General features: G+C 44.8%; 2 protein-coding genes across 4 annotated transcripts in view; one reads left to right on the forward strand and one right to left on the reverse strand.

Moving 5' to 3' along the window:
- The window catches only part of NCAPD3 (non-SMC condensin II complex subunit D3), a 28,936-nt gene extending 26,176 nt beyond the window's left edge, over window positions 1–2,760 (forward strand). For all 3 annotated transcript variants that reach the window (XM_030022152.2, XM_041125482.1, XM_030022153.2), the window contains 3 exons: window positions 1,713–1,787; window positions 1,889–1,949; window positions 2,042–2,760. In XM_030022152.2, the coding sequence (XP_029878012.1) occupies window positions 1,713–1,787; window positions 1,889–1,949; window positions 2,042–2,153 (248 nt within the window). In that variant the 3' untranslated portion in view covers window positions 2,154–2,760. The remainder of the gene's footprint in view (window positions 1–1,712; window positions 1,788–1,888; window positions 1,950–2,041) is intronic.
- A 1,030-nt stretch (window positions 2,761–3,790) lies between these two features.
- The window catches only part of JAM3 (junctional adhesion molecule 3), a 32,155-nt gene continuing 13,122 nt past the window's right edge, over window positions 3,791–22,823 (reverse strand). Inside the window, exons 2-9 of the mRNA XM_030022162.2 lie at window positions 11,673–11,738; window positions 10,673–10,786; window positions 9,653–9,805; window positions 9,214–9,416; window positions 8,767–8,866; window positions 8,293–8,422; window positions 7,019–7,073; window positions 3,791–6,374 (exon numbers count right to left, since the gene is read on the reverse strand). Of these exons, the coding sequence (XP_029878022.1) occupies window positions 6,339–6,374; window positions 7,019–7,073; window positions 8,293–8,422; window positions 8,767–8,866; window positions 9,214–9,416; window positions 9,653–9,805; window positions 10,673–10,786; window positions 11,673–11,738 (857 nt within the window). The 3' untranslated portion in view covers window positions 3,791–6,338. The remainder of the gene's footprint in view (window positions 6,375–7,018; window positions 7,074–8,292; window positions 8,423–8,766; window positions 8,867–9,213; window positions 9,417–9,652; window positions 9,806–10,672; window positions 10,787–11,672; window positions 11,739–22,823) is intronic.

Raw genomic sequence — 22,823 nt, forward strand, 5'->3', positions numbered from 1 at the left:
ACGCACGCACGCACACAGGAGAGCAAACGACATACAGCCAATAAGGCAGTCGGCTGTGCGGCAGTCTGCAAATACCTGACATCCGCGAGCAGGCAGGAGCAAACCAGCGGCAGTGATGTGCATCCACTGGAAAATCTGACCCTTCTCTTCCCTGTATGCTCCACTGTTTGGCTAGATTTGTCTGCCTCAGTGTTTCTCTTTGCTGTCTGAGCAACAAGCAATGATCTTTGTGCAAAGAAATTGGGGGCATGTTTTTAGAGAGCAGAAATCTTCAAGCGCCATATCTCTCTCTGGATGCTTGCACGGCTGTTTCTCTTAAGCACCATATGGTGGAAAAGGAGGAAGAACTTTAATCTGCAGTGGTACTAGGGCTGAATTCCTAGTTTGCTTCAAGGCAGCACGTGTCCTTCAGTGGGGACACAAACTGTACAGAGCAGTATCATCACTTCAGTTAGCGTGTGTTGAGCCATCTGCATGGTGGCACAGGGTCTTGCAGGCTGGTTGACAATCAAAACATTTTTATTTCTCTGGTATATCATTCTAAAACTATTGAAGATGCAGTTCTTCGTAAACTGTTTTTTACTTGAGAAGTTAAGAACAGCTGTCTCTTTACCTTAGTCAACTGTTCTGGCTGTCACTCTCTCCCCTGCCATCTTTGGGTCTCCTCAACTCCTGCTCATTACTTTGAGAATGGCTAAGTGGGTCTGGGCAAGTGGAGATTGCTTCACTGTGGTATAAACACACGTTGTGAAGATACCACCTTTGATTGGATGGGAAGCCCTACTTGATGACAATTCTCTACCATTTCCTTTCGTCCCTTCCTTCCTTTCATGTAAACTTCTCATTAACCAAGATAACTTGTTAAGGCACACACTGCACAAAGTCAGGACACTTGCAGGTCAGTCTTGAGAGAGGCAGAGGCCAACTAAGGCAGATAGATCAAGCTGGATTTCCACTATAAGCTTCAGTGATTCCCTTCCAAGACAGGGAAGCAGTTAAAGAGCAAACCCAGTCAGTCTGTAGAGAGAAGTCCTTTTAGCAGCGTTTCCAACTCTTGCCGTATAAAGCACTTTCTACCTTAATTCCTTGTGAAAGATTCTGGGAAACATGAGCATAAACCAGAGCATTGAGTAAAGTAAAATCTGAATACTGTGACATCTCTTCTGAGATAAATGACAGGAAAGCGACAGCTGACAACTATGGCCTATTCAGGCAAGCTAAATTCTACCTAGCTTCCTTGTCAAGTGATTCCTCTTGTCTGGCTGCAGGCAGTTCCTCACAGAAGGGCTGTTCAGGTCCTTTGTCAGTCTTCAGGGGCTCCGTATTCCGCCTTGACTAGGCAAAGCAACTGGTCTGAATCTAACACGTTGTGAAAGATGGCAAAGCTTTAATGGAAGGTGTGGCTCTCCCACCTAGGTAGCACAAGGAGGTGCATGACTGAGGTCCCATATTTAAATTAATTTCCTCCACATACGAGGAAGGCTGTAAGTCTGGAGTATGAAGCTGATGTCCACAGATGGCCCATCAAATTCAGCACATAGTTTTGAGGCTGGACGGCAGACACTGACATCTGCTGGGCTGGAAAAGAGACGTATGTGGGCTTGCAATTAACTGGATATACTTACCCTGTGACACTTAAGTGTTCTACTACAGCATGCCTTGCCCTCTGGCTGTGTCACAAGCTGACTGCTAATATGTGCTTTTTCTTTCAGAGACCATTAATAACTTGACTTTTGGTGCTGAGGTCAGTTACATCAGCTTGACGCAGACACCCAGTTCAGCTCCAGGCAAGTTATCTTTGTGATTCTAACTTGAGGGAGGGAAGAAACCCCAAATGATCAAATCTGTGGCATTTTTTAAAATATGAAAATATATGCATTATTTGCAGGGAAGCGAAAGACTGAGGACAAGACAAGAGATATTATCTGTTTGACATCACCAGAGAAACTGTAAGTTCAATGCAGGTCTGAAACAGCAATCGCAGTAAGAAAGACTGGTAAAGTGCTTTAAAATAAATGGTCATTCTGCTTCCTTCTTCTAGCCCATCCCTGGCGCAGGAATGGAAAGTAGAATCCCCAGCAAGGAAAAAAAGCAGCCAACGTGTCCCTCTGAGACGGTCCCAGCGGAGAGCTCCACTGAAACCAGACAACTGATCCTTTCATTGAACTTTTGTACAGAATCATCATGTTGCTTGAAATCTGTCCTTTTCCTCTGTAATTATAAATCATCAAGGGCACATGTCCTGCCTTCCTTATCTATTATTTGGTTTTTACATGAAACTGTCTAGAATATGGGCATACAAAGCCTGCATTAACACATGTATGTATTATAAGCTGCTGCTGTTGACAAAGCTCACTGGAGTGCTAGAAAGCTGCAGTATAAGGGGAGGCTTGCTCTTCACTCACAGGATGTATAATTTGTCCATTTGGAAAAGTAAGAGCATAATGTTGCCACAAGCTTAGCAATAAATGCATTTATCACAGCTTGCAGGGAAGTGAATGGCTCAGCTTATTCACTCAGTCCCTCATTGTCCCTCTTGGTTATATACTAGAGTTGCTTTAATTTGAACAAAGGTAAAACAGCTTGTCACTGCCACACCCCTAAATCTGGTAATTGCACGCTACATCACCTCTTATTTGTTGTGCAAACTCCTGTGTGTATGAACAGCCTTAATGTTCTTTTATATGGAATATTTCCATTCCTGAACTATGTTATTTCCAACTATTAACATTTTATGAAAATAAATGGTTACAGAATTAATTCCACCCACAGCTTCTCCCCTCTTCTTGATCTGACAGAGAAATTATTTTCTTTCTATAGATTTCTACAGCCTCTAAGTCTCTTCTACTACATCACTGGTATCTTAGGCACTCAGTTCAATTAATGTTGGACCCAGCAGCTTTTAAATGTAGACTGTAATTTGACTGCAAGCAGGATATGAGTAACTCACTAAAATCAAGGTTGCTAAGTCATATGCATAGCTTTGTGCTCCACACAGATAACTTTTCATAAATACGCTGTGCAAATGGTGGAATCTTGACCACTCCTGAGGCTCTCTGATGCCATGTGAACCTAACTGAAGTTTTTCTGTGGTTAACTTCTATTACAGAGCTCTCGCCCTAGATTTCATTGAAACTTGAAAATGGAATCTTTTATTCATGCTGGTTTGTCTTGGGCATGAACAACAGGAACGGAGTAGGCTTTTCCGCACAAGTAGAAACAAAGAGGCTGAGTGTGCTTTGGCCACAGCCCTTCCACAGGCACTTACCTCCTGCACTGGAATCCCATAATTTGCTCTCGCTTTCCCTGTTCTGTTTTGAAGATCAGAGAAACCTTCAAGTGAGCTTAAACTTTAGTCTCAAAATCAAAGTCAAAACCTGGGAACAGGGGATGCATGGAATGGCTTTGGCTTAAGCGATGGTCAATTATGGCCACATCCATTTACTTTGTACCTTCTCTCCTGCCTTAAAATATTGTTTAACCACCTTGAATGGTAAATTGGAATAGTTTATTTCCTAATCTGTGCTTTTCTAGTTTTTGTTCTGTGCTTGAGCAGCATTGAGATGAGCCCTGGGAGCATTAATCTGTCTTCTCTAGAGAAGAACCAGGGATAGACAAATGTCCAAGAATAAACTCATAAACAGCAACATACCTTGGACTTTCTGTAACCTTCAGTCCAATGTAAGTAAGTGAGTGCTCTGACAGAAGAGACTCTCCCTTATTTCACTGAACTGAAAACAAAAGCCTCCAATAATATGGCTGTTTAAAAAAACAAAACACCCTACAAGAATGCTTTATAGCTTGGTATTTATGTAAAACATTCTTGGCAAAGTTAAACATAATACATTAGTACAAACCTGAATATTATTCACAATGATACAATGAATTCCATCAATCAGATCTCATGAGCTGTATCAGGGGGATCATCTCCCCTTTTCTCGTTAGAGATGCCACTGTCACATTTTAGAACTGAAAAATAAGTCTTGATTCTTAGCTTGCTGGCTTTTCACATGAAGGCTGCCTTTGGCTCATGGTGAGACTGTAGATTGTGCTCCCATAGCGCCCAGAGCTACCCTGATTCAAACCTTTTCTTTCTGTTATTGTAGGTATCCTAAAAGCAGCATAGAAAAGGAGTAGTGGATATACAGAAGGTGCAAAGGAATGTTATGCTCACTACTGTCATAATGATTAGAGGCAGCGTGCAGCCAGTGAACAGTACTGTGTGGCTTGGTTGAAGAGCATGTCTTAAGAAGGTAACCAAAACGGAGTTGCAAGATAGCAGTGGTAATGTCCAAGTTACACAGAGAACATACGGTTATTGCTGCCCCGTCCTTATTTTTACTTTCATTAGCAAAAGGAGAAGTGGTAACACTTTGTTTAGGCAAAACAAATGCAGCAATGGCATGTCCAGCGAGGCCCCTAGGAAACAAAGCAGATTAATGCAGAACACTAAAAAATAACACTGACAGTCCAAATCGTCAAGTATCCAAAATACTGTATACAGGAAAAGTTAAGACAACTCAATTCATATTGGAAATACAAGAACACTAAATTATGCTACATTAAAAAAAATTCTTAAACCACAGCACAGTTCTAGTGTTGCATCCACATCTTGCAGTCTTATATTACCCAATGCTGTTCAACACTATCAACATGTGTATTTCTGGGAAACACATGTTCCCAATTATTCTCTCTAAAGCCAAGAGAGCTGGATTTGTTTGGGGTTTTTTTTTTTTTTTCTTTTCTTTTTTCTTTTACCATCTAGAGAAAAGTTGCAATTGACACTACAAAAGTGCTTTTGTATTGAGCTTTTGCTTTCCCAACTTGAGAGACAGTTGCCTTGGCTATGCAGTTTAAACCTGTAAAGTTGCCATAGCTGTGACACTGTGTTAGTGCTTTAGGGAACTTGCAGAGGGGTAGCAAACATTGAAGTCACTCTGTCACCTTGTTGGAACTGAATCCAAAAGCCATCCCTCGATATTTCTTGCAACAACAAAAACAAAGTGTTGGTCACTGGCAAGAAAACTAAGTTTTATATATAAAAAGTTGATAGCTCCTGCCATAAATTTACAAAAACTATCCCTGAGTGACTCTGTTCTGTGTCTGGTAAGACCTCTTGTGACAAGGAAATTGCTGAAGCTATCTTAAGAGGAAAGAGATGCCGTTCCACCTGCAGTTTTTCATTATACTTTGTAATAATACTGATATGCTCTGACAGTGCCATACTATAGCAACGTTTGAGCTCCTCTCTGTAGCTTAAAAAGTAAAAAAATAGCTACGTTACTTAAACACTGCTGGCATCACGTATTTACACTTTAAATAGAAATGTTACCTTTTCTGAAGTAATCAAAATATATCTTTGCAAAAAATTTAGAATGTGGGATTTTACAAAATAAATGGAGAAGGTAAAAAAGCTTGAAGATATCTCAGTACCTTTTATGGCAATCTTAGCCCATGAAAGTATTTGGCTTTAATTTTCCTGAAAGGGATGTCTTAGCACTAGGTTCTCTGCCTCTGCTATAAGCCTCTTTAAAACACCAAAAGACGCAAGAGGCAAGCCTGCTTTGTGCAGATTAGAATGAGGGGTTACCTGCGTGCAATGAGTTTTCTATAAAGCAGTGAACAGGAGCAATCCTTCTGGCCTGATGCTGCCTGTGTTTCATGTTAAATGGAGTAACAAGAATTCAGTAAGTTTACAAAAGGGCTGAGAACATTAGTTGCTTTTACTGTATTGGTATCTGTCACTGTAGGCTATTCAGATACCCCGTTCTGCACCTGAGCAGTCAGAGTCAAAAGCGCAAGACAATCACAAATGTGTAAAAGTCACCAGCCAGGCCTAGGCAACAAGCTGCTGAGAGGAAGACTCCCCCTTGCACGGATAAATCTTATTCTTTGAAGTCCGTCTATTGCCGTATCAGCACCTTTTTTTTGTCTACTAGTAGTATGTACTAGTAATGTCTACTACACGTTTACCTAACGCTGTTCCCCTGGTTGGTTTGCACATTGTGGCTGTGTCCCTGCAGCACAAATAGAAGGCAATTCCACAAGCTTCCACAGCCCAGTCTCTTGGGAAGTATTAAAACGCTTCCTTAGTCCAAGGACAGGTTTAGGTGATCCTGTTGGTATCTCCGGAGGCAGGGGAGACGCAAGTTGGGCAGTGAGGAGTTACTTTAAACTTTGGCAAAGAAAAAAAAGATATACAGATAGCTAGCTATCAAGTTCTTGTGTGTTCCAAACTCTTCCAAGCGCACTTAATTCATCTTTTGCTCTCGCTTTGAGTTCCTGGAGGAGGTATTTTCACACTTGCTTTTGCTGGTTTGCAATATTCTTTTGGCGTCTTATATGACAAATGAAGACTTGTGTCTGAAGTCACCCTGCAACAAAACAGTTCTGGATGTAGGAAGGATCTAGTGGCCTTCCGGGCAACTCTTTGTTGCTGCTGCCCCCAATTGCAACATGCCCGTGAAAGGTAGATCCAATTTGTATAACTTCCAGCATTCTGTCTAGGTAGCACCCCCTTCCAGCTGGTGAGGAGAGGGAGACACCAGTCATACTGGCCGGGTGCTCCTTCTACTGTCCTCCTCGCTTACCGAGGCATGGCAGGGGACTTTCTCATTCCCTCTTCAGTATCTCTGCTACTAGGGAGAGGCTTTTTCTGGTCTTAAGCTTAGTGATCTATTCAAATCCCAAAATGCAAATTCTCTTGTAAAAGCATCATGGCCTGCCCACTTAATCCAATGAAACTCATCCTAAGGGGGTCAAGCCATAAGATAACTGAGACAGAGCAGAGCTGCATTTGATCGCTCTTGGCATCAGTCACTTAAGGCAACTTAAACTGTTCATCATTTCGAAGGAAATGACTCAGCCTTCACCCTTCTGTTTTCTCTCTGTTCTACATCCTTGCTTCTGAGTGGTGCCCACTCTAAGAAAGCCTGTAGGCCCTAAAAAAGCTAGTAGTCCTCTGCCCACCCTCTCCCTCTCCTAAACAGAGAGATGTTAAATGCAAATCATTTGTTACCTCATCATCTGTCCGGATATAGTTAACACCATCAGGTTTTGCTGGAGTCTTGTAGCTGAAATAAAGGAAAAGATCTCATTTCTGGGACAAGAAGACTGCAGGATTTTGGAGGGGAGGTGCTGAGAAAGATGAAAATGAGGAAGAACAGCCGAATGAAAAGAAAGCAGGGAGAAACGCAGCTCATTGCTCAAACGATAGCTCTGCTTATTCCATCATTCATCGCGACTAGGATTTTTTCTAAATTCCCCTTTAGTACAGGGTAAAAAAATTGCTGTATGTTTCCACAAGACTAACTCTGCAAAGAGATTAACTGATTCTTTTCTGGGCTCTCCTGCTCTGGTCCCTGTGCACTACCTTTCTGTGTGCCTCCTGCATTGTTTCCTCTGGCAATTATAAAGTCCATTTTAAACCTTCCCTGCCAGATGCCTTCAGCATTTTCCTTAGTTATAAGGAAGCACCACTTGTTTGCAATCCCATATGAATTCAGAATTTATATACGACTGTCAAGTCCAGTGTATGCCAACCCTCAGCTGCATTTAAATAGGATATTTGGAGCTTTTTCTGAAAAACAAACCAAACCAAACAAAAAAAGACAGGACTTCTGCTGAAAAGCAACATTTAACATGGCACAGATCTATCTGGTGAGAATCTTGGGTTTACATATATTATCTCTTCTACAGATTCTGTAAGGACATCAAAGCTTGTGTCTGATGCTAATGCTGTTAACGTTTTAATGTGCATTCTAAAATGGTTGTTTTTAATCCCAAATTTAGGTTCTCACTAGTGAGATTTCCTGTAGAGAGCCTGCTCTTCTGCATATATTTTCTATGCATGTCCTGATGCTTTAAACTAATTGCGCAGTGAGCTCTGTTCATTAAATTGTAGACCTCATTATACCAACAGCACATAACCTATTGGACAAACACCTGTAGGCGTTTAATTGTGCTGGTTCCCCCTTCCCGTGCAAAGTACGAGGACGTTAGAGCACAGCTATCGCTCCTCTGTCTGGTCTTGGTAGCAAGCACAAGAGGAGCCATACCAAAATTCTCCCTTAGGCAAATAAACCTTCACCATGGTGCAGGGCTTACAGCGGGGGATTGGATACTTCCAAGAACTGGGTTGGCCTGTAGTCTTTGGTAGGGAACTAGGAAGAAATATGTCCAAGTCAGGCACCGAAACGCATTTCAGCCACCAATTTCTGGCGTCCTTCAGACTACTTCATGCTAGCTGTGGGCGCAGGGACTTGTATAAGAACACTTTGGATCCCAGCTTACCTTTCCCCACTCTCTTTGCTGTTTGCAAAGTAACCCCTTCTGTAGGCGCAGCAGATACCAAGAGTGATGAGCACCAGAACTGCTATGACCACCAGGACTCCACCGATTATCCCACCAATGTTGAGGTCATCTGGCAAAGAGAGAAGCTCTCATTCAGTATTTCTTTAAGGCAGTAGCAATGTTCTAGCTTTACATACGCTGGAATGACATATCCTGAATATTTTAAGCAAACCCCAATAATTCGTAGGGAACTAGTGAGTCCCTGACTCCAAGAACAAAACTGTGCGGGAACGTGAACAGTGTTTTAATGTTTCCCTGAATTTTTAGATTTTTTGTCTTCCTGTGCTGGGGGCTCTGAGAAAGCAGGAAAGACTTAATGCTCTAGGATGTCCCCCTTCTTTCCCTATGGTGATGACAATTTATTTATGGTGATACATTAATATACATTGGTGAAAAGCATGTAGAGCCACTCACAGACTTCCATCTCCTGCTCCTCACACTTGGCAAAGCCAGCATCATTTGTTGCTATGCAGGAGTAACGGCCTGTGTCGCCTTTGTGCACGGCATGGAAAACCTGGTGAGGAGAAAAGGCGGGGGGGAGCAGGACATGAGAGACAGAAGGCACCGTGAGGGAGGGCATAAGGATGTACAAGCAACTCTCCATCGCCCAGGCTTCACAGTGGGCTGTGAGACACCTTCCTTCCCTCTTTCTAAAAAGGCATGTGGTATTGGCAGTGATCAAAACCATCTTCTTCCATCATTAATCTTCCCTTTCTCACGTCATTCAGGTCCTAGAACACCTAACCTTCTTCAAATTATACCTTCCTTGAAAGCCATGCAATGACTTTTTTCTTTTACAAGCGACCTTAAAAATAACCTGTGCAGCAAAATAAATCTCCAATATGTCTGTAAGGGCATTACCAGAGTGCCTGTGGTGGGGTTCAAGGTGTAGGAGGAATTCTGGAATTTGGCATTTGATTTCGTGTCTGGTGATAAAGGTTCACTGTTGCGGTACCAGCTGTAAGTGGACTTTGGGTAACCTTCATTCTCGTGGCAGTGAAGAGAGGCTGTCTTCCCAACAGGTACAGCTTTAGGCACAGTGCATCTAGGAGTCATAGGTTTCACTGTGGGAAAGACACAAACCACGTGAACGGCACTGCTCAGTAGAACTAAATAATTTCTGACATACTTTCTAAGATGGCTGTGCTACAGAGGCATCGAAACTTTCCGCTATTTCCAGCTCGTTTTAAACAACAAATTCCAGAGTCTGTTGAGTGCCACTGTTTCAACTCTGGGAAGACTCACAGCCTCTTCTGTTAGCTAGCAGCGCTCGCAGAGGTATCTGGATTTAAAGTAATACCTTGGACTGTAAGCTGGATATTAATCTCATCTATGGTTTTAGTATCAGAGGGTGCTGCCACTTCGCAGCGGTATGTGGCAGTGTCCATCCGGGTGGTGTTTTTAATCACCAGCGATGTCCGGCTCAGAATTTCTGCACGAGTTGCAAAGTCTCCTGATACAGAGGAAAGAGAGAGAAAAATTTCAGGGTAGTCACACAGACTAACTTTAGGTATCTGAATTAAGTGGTTGATCTTGGACTCTTTCTGGGGTCAAGAGAACCACCTAAAAGGAACTTGATGCTCGAAAGGTAAAAGCCTTCCTTTCGCTAGTGACCACAAAGGAAACCAATGCTGCTAACCATCTAAGAGGACGAAATGGAAAGCACCACCCCAAATCCCCAAAACTGGCAAAAATGGACTTCCAAGACAGCCTCAGGTCTTGTCTCCTTTGGAGGATTCATTTGGATGTGGCCGTTGATCTCATCTAAAGCGTTGGAGTAATTCCAGATGGAGTTAAGCACTACTGGCACTCCTGTGTTTCAGATTCACTGTCAAGCCCGAGTCTGCTTCTAATCACGTGCTCCCAGGACGCTGCAAAGCACTGTGCCACCTCAGCAGTAAGCGCTGACAGCTCAAGACAGAGATCCTTTCTGAAGTGCAGGTGGAGCCCTCAGGTGTCATATGGAAAGACAGGAGGGGTCAGTGTCTGGTCCTGAGAGCTCAGACACCCAGTGACCATGCAAGGACCAACAGGTGCTGGAGAAGGGAAGCCGTAGCATTTGCTTTCCTACCCAAGAAGTATCTCCTACCTAGGATCTCCCTCCAGCTCTTTGTGGCTCCCTACTGTGAACTGTCAATAATGAGGGCAGAGAGCAAAGAACATCCTGCTCTCTCTCCATCTTGTACTTCAACTGCTGAACTCTAGTTCCAGAAGAAAGCAGCAAGACAGCCAGACGTCCTGCCTTTTACAGACTTGTTTGTTCTCAGCTGTATTGTTTCTGAGGCTGTTTTGGAAGTTTAAGAACAATGAATCTTCATACCCTGCATTTTATTGTCAAAAAATACATAAGAGGTTTCGCCATCTCGGATTTTCTTCCACTCGATTCTGGGATCTGGTGTTATGGTGGATTTAATGATGCAGGACAGCTCAACACCTAGCAGGAGAAATAAAGGAAATACAGATTAATAGGAAGCAGCTGTATTTTTGCTCTGCTTTAAGCAGTCTTGTGCAGTGTTTTATTAGGAGATGCTGCCCACAAAGCAAAGCCTTCTCTTTCATCTGCCTCACAAACAGAAACACTGCTGGATTCCAGAAGCTATTGGGGAAGATGGATTTTGGCCAGCAAAAATAATAGTCGAACAGATATCAACTATGGAGAGAAATGAACACACTGTTCTCTACAGGCTCTAACTTACGCCAAACAAGACCTTATGACAGGGTGAGTCCACAGCACTGTCTTGCTGCTAATCAGAGCCTACAATGTGAGTCAGGGATGCAGAATCTCCCTGGGTGGTGTCTGGTAATGTACTGAGGACCACGATGCCTGAGGATAAATTCAGCAAACCTACTCCCCTTTGAAGTAGGCATCGTCATCTCCATCTCCTCTACAGAAGAGGGCATTGCAGCAGGGTTGAGAAGTGGCTTACCTGGTATCGCGCTGCACGTCTGTAGAGGGCCAAGATGAAACAGAAATTTCCCGACCCCCTTTTCAGTATATTAATTGCAAGGTGACCGCCTTTCCTCCTTTTGGGATCCAGTTCAAAAAAGCACTTAGGCAGACACTTTGCAACGCCAATGGCTTGCAGGGGACTTCAATAAACCATTTCAGTCAAGTGCTTTGCTAAACAGGGAGCGATACAGACACATTCTTAAGCGCTTTTCTGAATCTCAGGCTCTCGGTAGTCCTGCCTCCCCCAAGAAACCAGATACCATGAGCAACAAGCAAAATTTTTCTCAATTGTTTGGACCGATGCAAATCCCCAGGCAGAGGGCAGTGCGGCCATCACGTCAACCAGCCAGCGGGCCCCCGCAGCACTCACTCTGGAATTCCTGCACCACGGGCTTGGTGTTGCTGGATGTCAGTTCCACAGCCAAGAGTCTGCAGCCTGGAAAAACAAACAGAAGGTAATAAGAAATAGCACAGCTCATAAGTCACCCAGCTAGAAACACACTGCCTGCTGAGAAAACTTCTCGGCCAGCTACAAGGACTAACTTCCCTAGATAAAACCTATTCCTAGCTACTAACGCCAGTCCAGCAGGCCTAAGTTTATTTAGGAGTTGTGGTGTAAACACATGAAAATGTAATTGTTAGAAGTAGCAATTAAAGAGGAGGATTAACATAATGGCACACAAATAGTGCCAGCACAAGCCATTTCCTTGTGCCTTATGCTTATTTAGATGGTAAAGGAACTCTTACTCTGATAATGCAAGAGTGAAAGTATTACTTTGCAAATTAATTTGATGAACAGGAAAAGACAGGAAGCAGACCAACCTCAAGAGTTCCGGTCAGTTCCTAGAAGAAGAAATGTGCCAGGCCTCTAACATATGCCAAGTATTTTAAGACTCAGCGTGGTAACGTAAAATGTGAGGTAGTAAATCATGAAAGGACTGCGATTCAGGAGAAAACAGAGGAGTTCAGCCCCTTTGGGGACAAAAGTTCAATCACATAACGCTCCAAGGCATCCTTATACCACAAGCTACTTCCCTTTACATCCTTGCTCTGAGCACCAAAATGTTTCCAATTAATACAGGCATTTTCCCTCTTTCGCCTATTATTTTATTTTGAAAAATCTGCCTTCCCTGTCTTTTCTGCTGTGCCTTTCATCGGAACAGGTACCAACAACATGCATACGCTACTGGATACTCACACTCACCAACAACTCTCTTGAGGGAGAAGGAAACAAGCTGGCAGTGTCCAGCATGGCGCAGCAGGAAGAAAGCAAACCAGACAGCAGAGGCAAGCCATGCCTTCATCATAGAGGATATTTTGGAACCGGGTATTTTGGTTGTTGCAAAGCCCGTCACCTCTCAGTCAGACTATGGTATTCACAAAACACAGGCTGCTCCAAAGCCCTCTCTTACAGGAGGAGGATACATACTATAATTGGTGCCAAATAATCAGCTACAGGGGTACACCATGGCCCCATATGCAACTTTGCTGTTACAAATCCAATCAGAAGTTTGTTGAAATCTAAGGGAGGATGCCCACTGACTTCACTGGGCATTCAATCAAACAGCAAGTTAAAGATGATGGAAACCAGTGCCTCAGTGACACAAGAAGAGATGTATCTAAAGGTTAAGACTGCCTTACTCAGAGCAAAAAAGTCGTAACAAACCTGAAGAGAAAGCAGAAGAGGCAGCTGAAGGGAGATGTGGAGAAAGAAAGGATGTTCAGCATCATGACAGACAGTTGGAAATTCCTGTGTGCTGGCCTTCAGGGTGGAAAACTTTTGGACAGACAGAATCTGACAATGCAGGGGCAAAATTCCTCTGGTGGTGTGGATCAGACAGCATAACAGAGCAAGGCAGCAGTCTGAGAAATACCCAAGAGCTGCGAAGTCACTCCCACTGAAAGCTCAAGGGTCTGGAACACCTAAAATCCTTTCAGCATTTTTTAAATGTTCCCTGCTGATTCTTGTCCCTCATTGTTAAACGCTGACACTTTCCTTGGTGCCTTGGCTCTCAGTGCTTATACCCCAAAGACCACAGGGGAGAGCTGGAGTTTGGCAAGGTTTAGGAGCTGCCTTTCTGTACGAAATAACTGTTATTCACATAAAAGCCACCGGCTAATGCAAACTAATAGTTGGCCCAGCCAAAACTGCTCTTAGCAGGACCTATCCACCCTTCCCCCATCTGCACTTCAGACATTCATGCAGCATTTGGGAGAAATCCAATATTGAACTAAGATGACAGTGCTCTGGACTATAACGTAGCTATTTGGGAGAAGTCTTCTGTATCAGAGCTGAAAGGAGTAACAGGGCTGTGCAGTGAGCACTTCGCTTTCAGTCTGCTTATGCTTTACTTCAGAGAGCCAGGAGAATGCCATTTTCAGAGCTGGCTCCCAGCAGGCCGAAGCAGGTGCTCTGGTCTGGGTTTGTTTCAGTCAGGATGTGGTCTAAGCAACCACGAGTGATTTGTTCAAGTCTGCAATGAAACAGAGTCCGTTTTCATCAGGCCTGGTGCTTCCAGACTTACTCCTTGAAGAAAAGTAATTACGCCACAAGACGCTGACATGTTCGTTTCCCTCTGTTCATCCTTTGATCCTCTCAGGTGTTCTGTCTGGGGTTGCGATCCTTGCTTTGCTCCCTCATGAGCATAAACAGATTTCACTCATCCCAGCAAAACCCCAGAGCGTTAGAAGTAGCTAGTCACCACAAGACAAGAAAACAATCTTGGGAAAAACCTTTTGAAATCTTTGGATGGATTTTCAACAATAGCGTAGGGCATTTCTTACCAACGAGGCATTTGATTGCTTCTGCTGTGCGATTCCTGCTTCTGGAACCAAGAGAGCTTTTCTTGGGGACCCAGGCTTAAGCACTCAGCTTAACTGTGGAGATCCTGGCTGGCTTCCCGTTTGGGACAGGTGGCTCCGATAATGCGTTTGGCTCAGGTTTCAAAAAGGGGGAAATTGGAGGTTCTGCCTTCTTCACACCCTCCTTCATCAGGGAACTGCATTACAAAGACACTTCTACAAATGATAGCTTTCTTCCAAGACCTGAAGTAGGAGATGACTACAGAGAGTTGCACTGCACCTGAGGAGCTGCAGAAGGCAGCTTGCACAGCGTCTATCTGGTCTGTACTATCCTATAAATCTTCATTTTGGAAAAGCTAGAGAAAGATGGGGAGGGAAAGGGTTCCTCGTTCCTTAAAGGAAACTTGATGTACCAGTTTGGTCTTTGTTATACATTCTTGCTTACACAAGATCTTTTCTCAGAAAAATTGTGTCCCATCAAGCAGATAGCGTGGTAACAGTCCTACTGAAGTACATCTACTCTAGCTACAATTCAAGTTCCGTTGAAGGTGGAGATAGTAATACCACAATGTCGTGTTACTCTGAAGGAGTTATGACTCTAGAAGTACTCACTCTAAGACAGTGGGACTCCATCAAACTCCGGCCCCATCTCATTTCTCGGAAATTGTTCACAACAGGCTTTTTCCCACCCACTAAACACGAGAGATTTAGGCCTATCCCTCAGGCACAAAGCAGGATGTCAACAAATTTTAGACAGAAGCTGGGTCCTTGGAGACTGTGTGAGAGGTTCTGACACTATTACATGGATTGACCGTGGGCAGAGATCAATGTGGCTGCTTAAATCACTGCTAAGACAGATTTATTCTTCTGTGTGTGGCAGAAGAATACTGCAAGCAGCATGTTCTAAATTACAAGAAAGCTACAACTATGCAGGGAGCGAACCAACCCCAAAACCTCAAGTGTCCATACAGATTGTAGAGCAGGAACAGAACACCTTTCCAGCTCTTCTTAGCGTTACTTTGGGGTGTCCCTTGTTCACCAGTCTCCCTGGGGCTGGAGGAATCTGCACCAAGCCAGTGCTTCCCAGCTGTTAGCACTCTCCTGTTCAAGGAGCTGGGGCATCTGTGCTATGTCACATTTCCCTGCTGTTGGCAAGCGTTGTCTCTTTGGTGACCAGGCGCTTGTGGGTCACTTTGTTTTGCGTGTTAAATCATCGTTAGTGGCAACTGCCACCTTTCAAAAAGAGTATTCCAAAGATGTTCCTTTAGGCTTCTTTCAGCCCAGTGCAAATAAGCAGGAAAGGGTTTGTGTTATGTAAATCTCCCTTTAAAGGCCTCAGCACCCAGGATTTGGAGAACAGCCGGCCATAGACATGCATTCCTTTCCAGAGCTGTATGCATGCCACAACAGACGCACCTACCAGATCTGTATGTGCTACATCTCCGAATACCTACCAGATCTGTATGTGCTACAGACTCAGCCAGACATATGGTTGAATCCCAAATGCCATCAGTTCTCCAAAATAGAATCCAGGACAAGGCAGTGAAGTCTATAGCATATTCTTATGGCACCTCTTTCAGCTAAAGAGATACAGCCCATGCTTGTTACTGTGACTCATGTTATCTGAATCATTTTAAAATGCTACACTGAAACTATAGTTTCAAAAAAAAAAAAACCTAGCAGCTTTATAGACAGCTATACTGCATTAAATCTTCTCTCTCTGTACCAGGTTTAAAGCAAAGTGTGACCTTCCATCTCCTTCCGCCCCAATCTCTTCTCTGTTTAAAAACTCTAGGCAGAAATTTGAAGAGGAGGTGAAATATTGCTAAAGTATTACAGGCAAGGTAAAAAGGATGACCAGGAAACAGTTCAAGTAAGTTGCTGCCAACAGTCTCTGCTGCAGTATCGTTCCATGCTGCTTTGCCGATATTGCAGTTATCTGATATGGTAATTTTAGTTAATGCACTGTCAGGCACAAGCAGTACAAAAACATGCAGCTGTATTTAAACACCTGCCCACTAAAGCAACAAAAATATGCCTTGCTTGAGGTGTCTATCATCACTAAGCCATTGCTTGATTTGCAATTCAAAGTGCATCTAAGCCATGTGGGAATGCTGCTATAAACCACACGCCTTGTTAAGCATCTTTGCTTGCTGGATGGTTACTCTGTGTAGCAGGAGTGCTACTGAGTGAGAGTGAGTGATACATTGTTAGGTGTTAGAAACATGTTAGCTGAACCCTCTGCATGTCAGCATGTTTATGACTGCTAGTTTGGAGATGCCCCCGGAGCATCCATCCTCAATACTGTGAGCCGCAGTGAAAGAAAGGGTGACGAGGACAGTACAGCACAGATGATCAAAGCAGCAGGCAGGAGACGAGCATTGTTGTTAAGGGCAGCCCAGCTGACCCCAGGACTGTCCCTGCCTGCCTTAGAAGTGTTGTGTGTTTGCAGCAGGGAGGAAGCTCACTGCTAAATGTGTGCGAAACCTCCGGAGGAAGAGCAGAGGAAGCCACGCAGTGCTGGACTGGGTAAGACGAGGAAGAGGGAAGCCAGGTTTCTGCCCTCAGCTTATTTTGAGGAAATCACCATAAACCCTAACTTTCAGAAACATCTGACCATCTGCACCTCGAAACATCCATCCTTTTGTCTCTCGGTGCTTCAGGCTTTTTATCCTCCCTCCTCTCTATCCCCCGTGCATCTCATTGTGATTCCACAACGCAACTCGTGCCAGCGTAGACAAGGTGGTATGGGATAGGCAACACGGTATGGCATAGGAACGAGACATCAAAAAACGCGTAACCCGCTCTGTTAGGTTTTGGGGGGTTTTTGCCCAACTGTCCTTTGGCTGGGGTTTTGGGAATAGCTTCGGGGACTTAAATGTACTTGTGATATATAAAGACCGGATTTATAAAGGGTGCATCAGAGTTTTGTCGTACTTGGTCTTCACTTTCAAACCTTGCCTCCAGTCCAAGGAGCTGGCTGTATGTTTGCTCTGGCATCCGAGCTGCAGGTTAAAAGCCCCTTCGAGCTAATACAAGGGAGGAGGCAGGTGGACCATGCTGGTCAAGTGACCAGAGCAAGCTGCGTGCCTTTCTTTTATTCCGGTTTTCCATGGCACCTCCCCGAGATCAGCAAGCCAAGCCTGGTGGGCTGCCCTGCTAGAGAACAATGTAGATGTGCAGCGAGAGATTAGCGAACAAAAGCTTAGGAGTGTCTCCATTCAAATTAAGTAACAGATGGACCTGGTCTGTGTGGGAGCTGATAACGGTTATAAAAAGGCCATCACCAGACTGTGGCCAGCCCACCCTGGAAAAAACCCACTCAGTCGTAAATCCTCTGTGCTGTTATAGCTGCTTGTGCTAGTAAGGCTTTATTTTTACCAGCTATCATGAAACAGCATGACTTATTTTAGATGCATGGCTTGTACTGCTCAGTGAAAAGGGTGCCAACTCTCCGAGAGGCACCTACAAACAGAGGAGATGTGCCCGCCTGGGCAGGGAACGTGAAGCATAATTAACCTAGAGAAGGCAAATGCAACATTACAGAGCAGAGTTTGGCATTCCACATGGTTCTGACTTTTGCTTTTCTCCTCTCTTAGGTAGCTAGCTGATGGCACTCATTTCTTCTGAAATGCTGATAAGGGAGTCTCTGATGGTCTCAGCGGGACCAGGACCCCACAGGACAAAGTTGTGTGGAAGACCATTGAGTATTTGCGTTCATCTGAAGATGTAAGAATTCCAGATTTTGCTCTTAATTCACTCTCTTCCTGCTTACCACTAGACAAGGCAAGGAGACACCTGTCTGTGAATAAAGTTCTGGAACAAAATCTTAACCTGTTTAAATCTCCTGATTTAAACTGGCACCTTAAAGACCCGACTGTATTTGCTGCAGAGAAGGCCCATTAGCATCCAGACCATGCACAAAGTCTTTTTTCCTCCTTTTTTTTTTCTTTTTTTCCCCCCTTTTGGGCAGGAGGATTTACTGTTCTACCTTCTAATGAGACTGCAAAGCCATGGGTATAAACACAGCCTACACACCCACACTCAGTAGCGAAACAGGTTGCTATCAAGGAGATACGGAGCCCTCTTAAGACAAAAGCCTCTTGTAAAGCAGCCTCCTTCCGCAGACAAACATTCCTCCTCTCTCCCATGCAGGGAGGGAAGCGTAGGTGTTGCCTGGTGAAGACCGCACACTGCTTTCTGATGGTTTCCCAAAGTTTGGTTTCGTCACGTTGGGATACAGCTGCAGACACACTGCCTCAAATATCCATCTGACAAGGGCTTCTGGAGGTAAGAATTTCACAATCTTTGGTTGCCGTTTTGCTCATGGCATCGCAGCATGTTTAGGGATGAGATATTAAGGCCCTGCATATCTGCACCTTCACAAATGTGAGACAGCCTATTCTCAGATCAGATTTGCACGCCACCCACTTTGCAAATCCTCAGGCCCGTGCGAGGAGAAGGCATCATGAGCCATGCTCCAGAGCTGCCTGAACAGGAAGAGTTCAAGCTTACTCACAGTCTTAGCATAAGTCTGAGCTCTTGGCTGGACATGTTGAGCTTGGACCTCGTCCACTAGCAGGTTCTCATGCTTTGCTCTCCCTAAGGGAGCACAGATGGTTTAGGAGAGAGCCAGAGCCAACCCAACGGCTGGCAACCTGGGGAGAAAGCTCCCAGGTTGAAGGGCCTAGCATGCTTAGCCCATTTTATTGAAATAGCTTTTCACCCATCAGAACAGACACGGCTCGAGAGACCAAGAGCTGGCTCCACAAAGGTATCTAAATGCTGTTGACCTCAAGGGGAAGATGGGCATTTAATACTTTGCAGATGTGGCTGTACGTGCCTTGCCCAACACCTTAATCTGCGCACGATCTGGTCCTAGCTCTCCTGTTTTCCCAAGCTCACACCCCGGTTTCTGGCTCTTCTCCTGGAAAGCACTGAATGTACGTGCAAGATGGGAAGGAAGCAATGCTTTGGGTGGATGACTAATACCTAATACTTAAAAGAGTTTAAGATGGAAGCAGCAAGGGCTAGAGAGTTTCCAGCATGTCAGATTGCCTCTCTTTCTGTAATATATTTCGGACCACCTTCAGCTCAAAGAAAAGATGGAAAGAGTTAGAATATGCCCCTCAAAATCTGGGATGAAGGGTAATGGAGAGGGAACAGAAACGTAACATGAATAGGAAAGCTGTGCATAGAAGGGGCTATTACCAGCCCTTGCATTCCTGAATTGCTTCTCCCTTCCCAAGAAAGAAACGTGAGGCTGAACTGAAAGTCTCATTTTCCTTGGGTAAGCAACAGAGAATAGGGTAAGAAACAGGGAACAAGCTTCTGCATTGCATTAGATACCACTAACCAGGGAATTAAGTCCTGCCCAGATCGTTTATTTTGCCTCGCTACTGTCCTCTGAGGTCAAGCCCCTTCCACAGATGCTTTGGGCTTCCAATGTTATGCTGATGCTCCAGGAGGAAAAAACAGGGGCAGGTGGCCTTTCTGTGTGGCTCTGAGGGAAGGCCGTTAGGCAGGAGAGCTTCTAATTACGTCTGCACCAAGTCTTTGGCAAAAGCCAGAGGAGAAATAAGGCAACAAGGAAACAATTACAGATCACTTGGCTAGGAATATATCAAAACAGTCACATTGTACAGAGCGCTGTTCTCGCCATTTTCATTAACAAATGGACAGCGTAATTACATCTTCAAACTGGTCTGGCTCACAGCCAATACGGACCATGGAAATCAGTGCATTCACAGAAAATGGGACATGAGGGGATCTCAGGAGGTCAGCGCATCCCCACCTCTGCTTTTGGGCACGAAAACCCAAGGAATACAACTGGCTGGACCTCTGGGTGTCTGCTGAGGTTCTTACATGCAGTGTTTCCCCATGATCGTTTTCATCTGTTAAAATGCTGCACATTTATCAGTTAAGCCTCATCCCTTCAAATTCAATGTCTCCTGCGATTCAGTAAGGATGTACAGTTCCAGTTCACTGGAGGAAAAAACTGAGGAATGGGAAGTCATAGGAAGAGTAAGGAACACGCTACCTCAGCCAGCAGTGGATATACCATTCTATGATCTGTTTACTGGATGAGAGTGCCTTACAAAAAGCAAAAGCAAAGGCCAGGAACAAAAATGGTGAGCACTGAAGAGAAGGGGGAATATTTGCACAGGGCAGATTTGAAAGCAACCCTTCCTGCCTATTCCCACTTGCCTTCCATTGTTTCCCTAGCCAGCCCCAAGAATTGCCACACAGGCACATCCTACGTTACTTCTCACTTCAGCAAGTCCCTTTCCTCCCCAAAGTGGCAGATGCTGATACCAAATTAGTGCAAAGTGGGAGGTAACCAGCAGATAACTGTGATAAGAGCCAGGGGCGATGGTCTTCCTCCTGTCCTCTCCCTTCCTCCCGGCAGGGCTTTCATTGCAGCAGACGGATGCTAAGGGAAGTCTCCAGGGCAGAGTCAAGTCAGTGAGACGTGGCAGGGATCTAGGGCCAGGATCAGGGAGACAGAATGAACTGTAACGGGAAAAGGGGCGAGTTCCTTTATTTTTGTCTTGCGTGGGAATTTGACTCAAGGATTGCTGAGAATCTCACAAGCCAAAGTGACATTTTCCAGGCTGAGCGCCAGCCAAGGCACAGACTTGATCTCAGCAGGTATTTGACTTCGATGGGAGCTAGGATGCTTGGTACCTGCCTGACCCTGGCTTTTGACGAGGACACATATATCAAAAGCTGCCTGAAATGCAAAGACAGGAAATAAGCGGATATGCTATCAGCACCAGGCTTTGCAATACTCTTTAGCGTCTGGCTGTGTCCCAACCATCAATACAGAGACTCGCAGGGTTTTAGCCTATAATCCTCTATTCCTCTGTCTGTGACTCTAATCTCTTGATCCTCCGTTCTCCTCCAGCCTATAGCTTGACCAACAAAACACAGATCTGAAGTTCTGCTTATCAGAGACCAACCATGTCATCTTCCTGTGGAAAATGGGAGTTGGGAAGACAGTAGCAGTCATCAGAGCCAAGAGCTGAGAGTAGGCTAGACAAGGGAACAGGAGAGGGCGTGAGCAAGCACACAGAGAAATCATTTATGACAAGGCTGAAAACAGCTCTCTTTTTAAGAACATTTTTTCCAATTTTACAGTATCATTTTTGTCTTTTTTGTGTGTATAATTCTAGCCTCGGGTATAAAACACAATTGTCTAGCTAATGCGTTGCACAAAACGTACAAATGAACGTTGCAAGAGACTGACTGCAGGCACCAAGGGAACATTCACATCTGCCTATGAGCGTGCGACCAAGAGCCTGTGAAACTACTGCCGTCATTCCACGCTGGAGAGGTGGGGCCGTCTTCTGTAAGGCAGCTTTGAAGCTTTACAGTGAATCTGTCAGAACAAAGGATGCAGATCTACAAGGGAAAAAGGCATTCAGTAGAAAGCTGCTCCAGCCATGTGCAGGCCTGAAGACATGTGAGTTGAGGGAATACCATTCTTAGGGGCAGCCCCGAATCATGCAAACAGATCTGAAAAGACTTACCTTGTTAACATCAGCCTCAGCACAGGCTGCAAACCTGCAGAGGGAGTTGTGCTGCAGGGTTCAACAGAGATTATTTTCTTAGGAAATACATCGGGAATTAAAGGGAGCCCAAATGAAGTCACACACAGATAAAGATGGAAAGCTTGACACAGAGCACTATTAGGAAGACGCTAGCATAAATGAGCAGCGGGAGAGTGAGGAAAGTAATGCTGTATCAGAGCGAAGAGTGAGGACAAAAGCCATTCTGGCTTGTCCCAACCTGGATTGCTGACGAAGGCAAGCTTGTTTAGTAGAGCAGAAACGAGCCTTGGCACGGAGGGGTTAAAAGATTACTTGTCCTGGGGGAGTTGAATTAGCCACATATCTGGGAACTAACTTCTCCAGACCCTGACTTGTTTTGCTCCTTAAACATCTCCTGCTGCTATTTTTAGCAGAGAATTTTCTCAGCTGAATGCTCCCAGTTGAGTCCTGGTCAGAGGCCCTTTTCCCAGAGAGACACAGGCCCAGCAGCGTGTGCTGGTCCCCAGTTCAGCTTAGCTCTGTTTCATTGTCCTGCCGGCTTTGGGGTTTACATGTCGCACTGCCGGGTCCCTCCTGAGGCATGGGGGACGATCCCCCCGCCAGCCTGGTGCAGGCACATTAAATGCTCTCACAGACCCTAAAAGCCAGGGGAGGCTGCAGTGTGGTCTGCAATTTCAGAAGCAGCTGAAGAAGAGGGTGGACTGGACTTGATAACTGCCTGCAGGCTTTTTAGGAGTATGAATGGCAAAAAAGGTGGGAAGGAGATAGAAATGATTAGGCTGACATTAATAACAGGATCTGCTTCTCAGCACTAAAATCTATTTGGATTCATTCCAGTTCCTCCAAGGGAAACCGTGGAAGCCTTTATTGTTCATAAAAGTCACAACTAAAATCGGACTGGATAAAGCTTAAGGAAATAACCTCTCAGAAGACAACCCTGCCTTGGCTGCTGGAAACCAACGAGGTAACTCCCTTCCTCTTCTCTGGTTTTCTTGGGGCCCTTATTCCTCCTTAGCCAAAATGCTAACCCGTCCATCCGTCCATCACTCCCTTCCCCTGGCTCCTCGCTGCTCAGCCTCCAGCACAGAGCAAACTATCTGCCTGCTGTCTGCCTATGTGCAATTAGCAATGTGTCAGTGAACGTCTGGGGCGGTTCACAGGGAAGC

Source organism: Aquila chrysaetos, chromosome 8, assembly GCF_900496995.4.
Source record: "Aquila chrysaetos chrysaetos chromosome 8, bAquChr1.4, whole genome shotgun sequence".
Taxonomy (NCBI): domain Eukaryota; kingdom Metazoa; phylum Chordata; class Aves; order Accipitriformes; family Accipitridae; genus Aquila; species Aquila chrysaetos.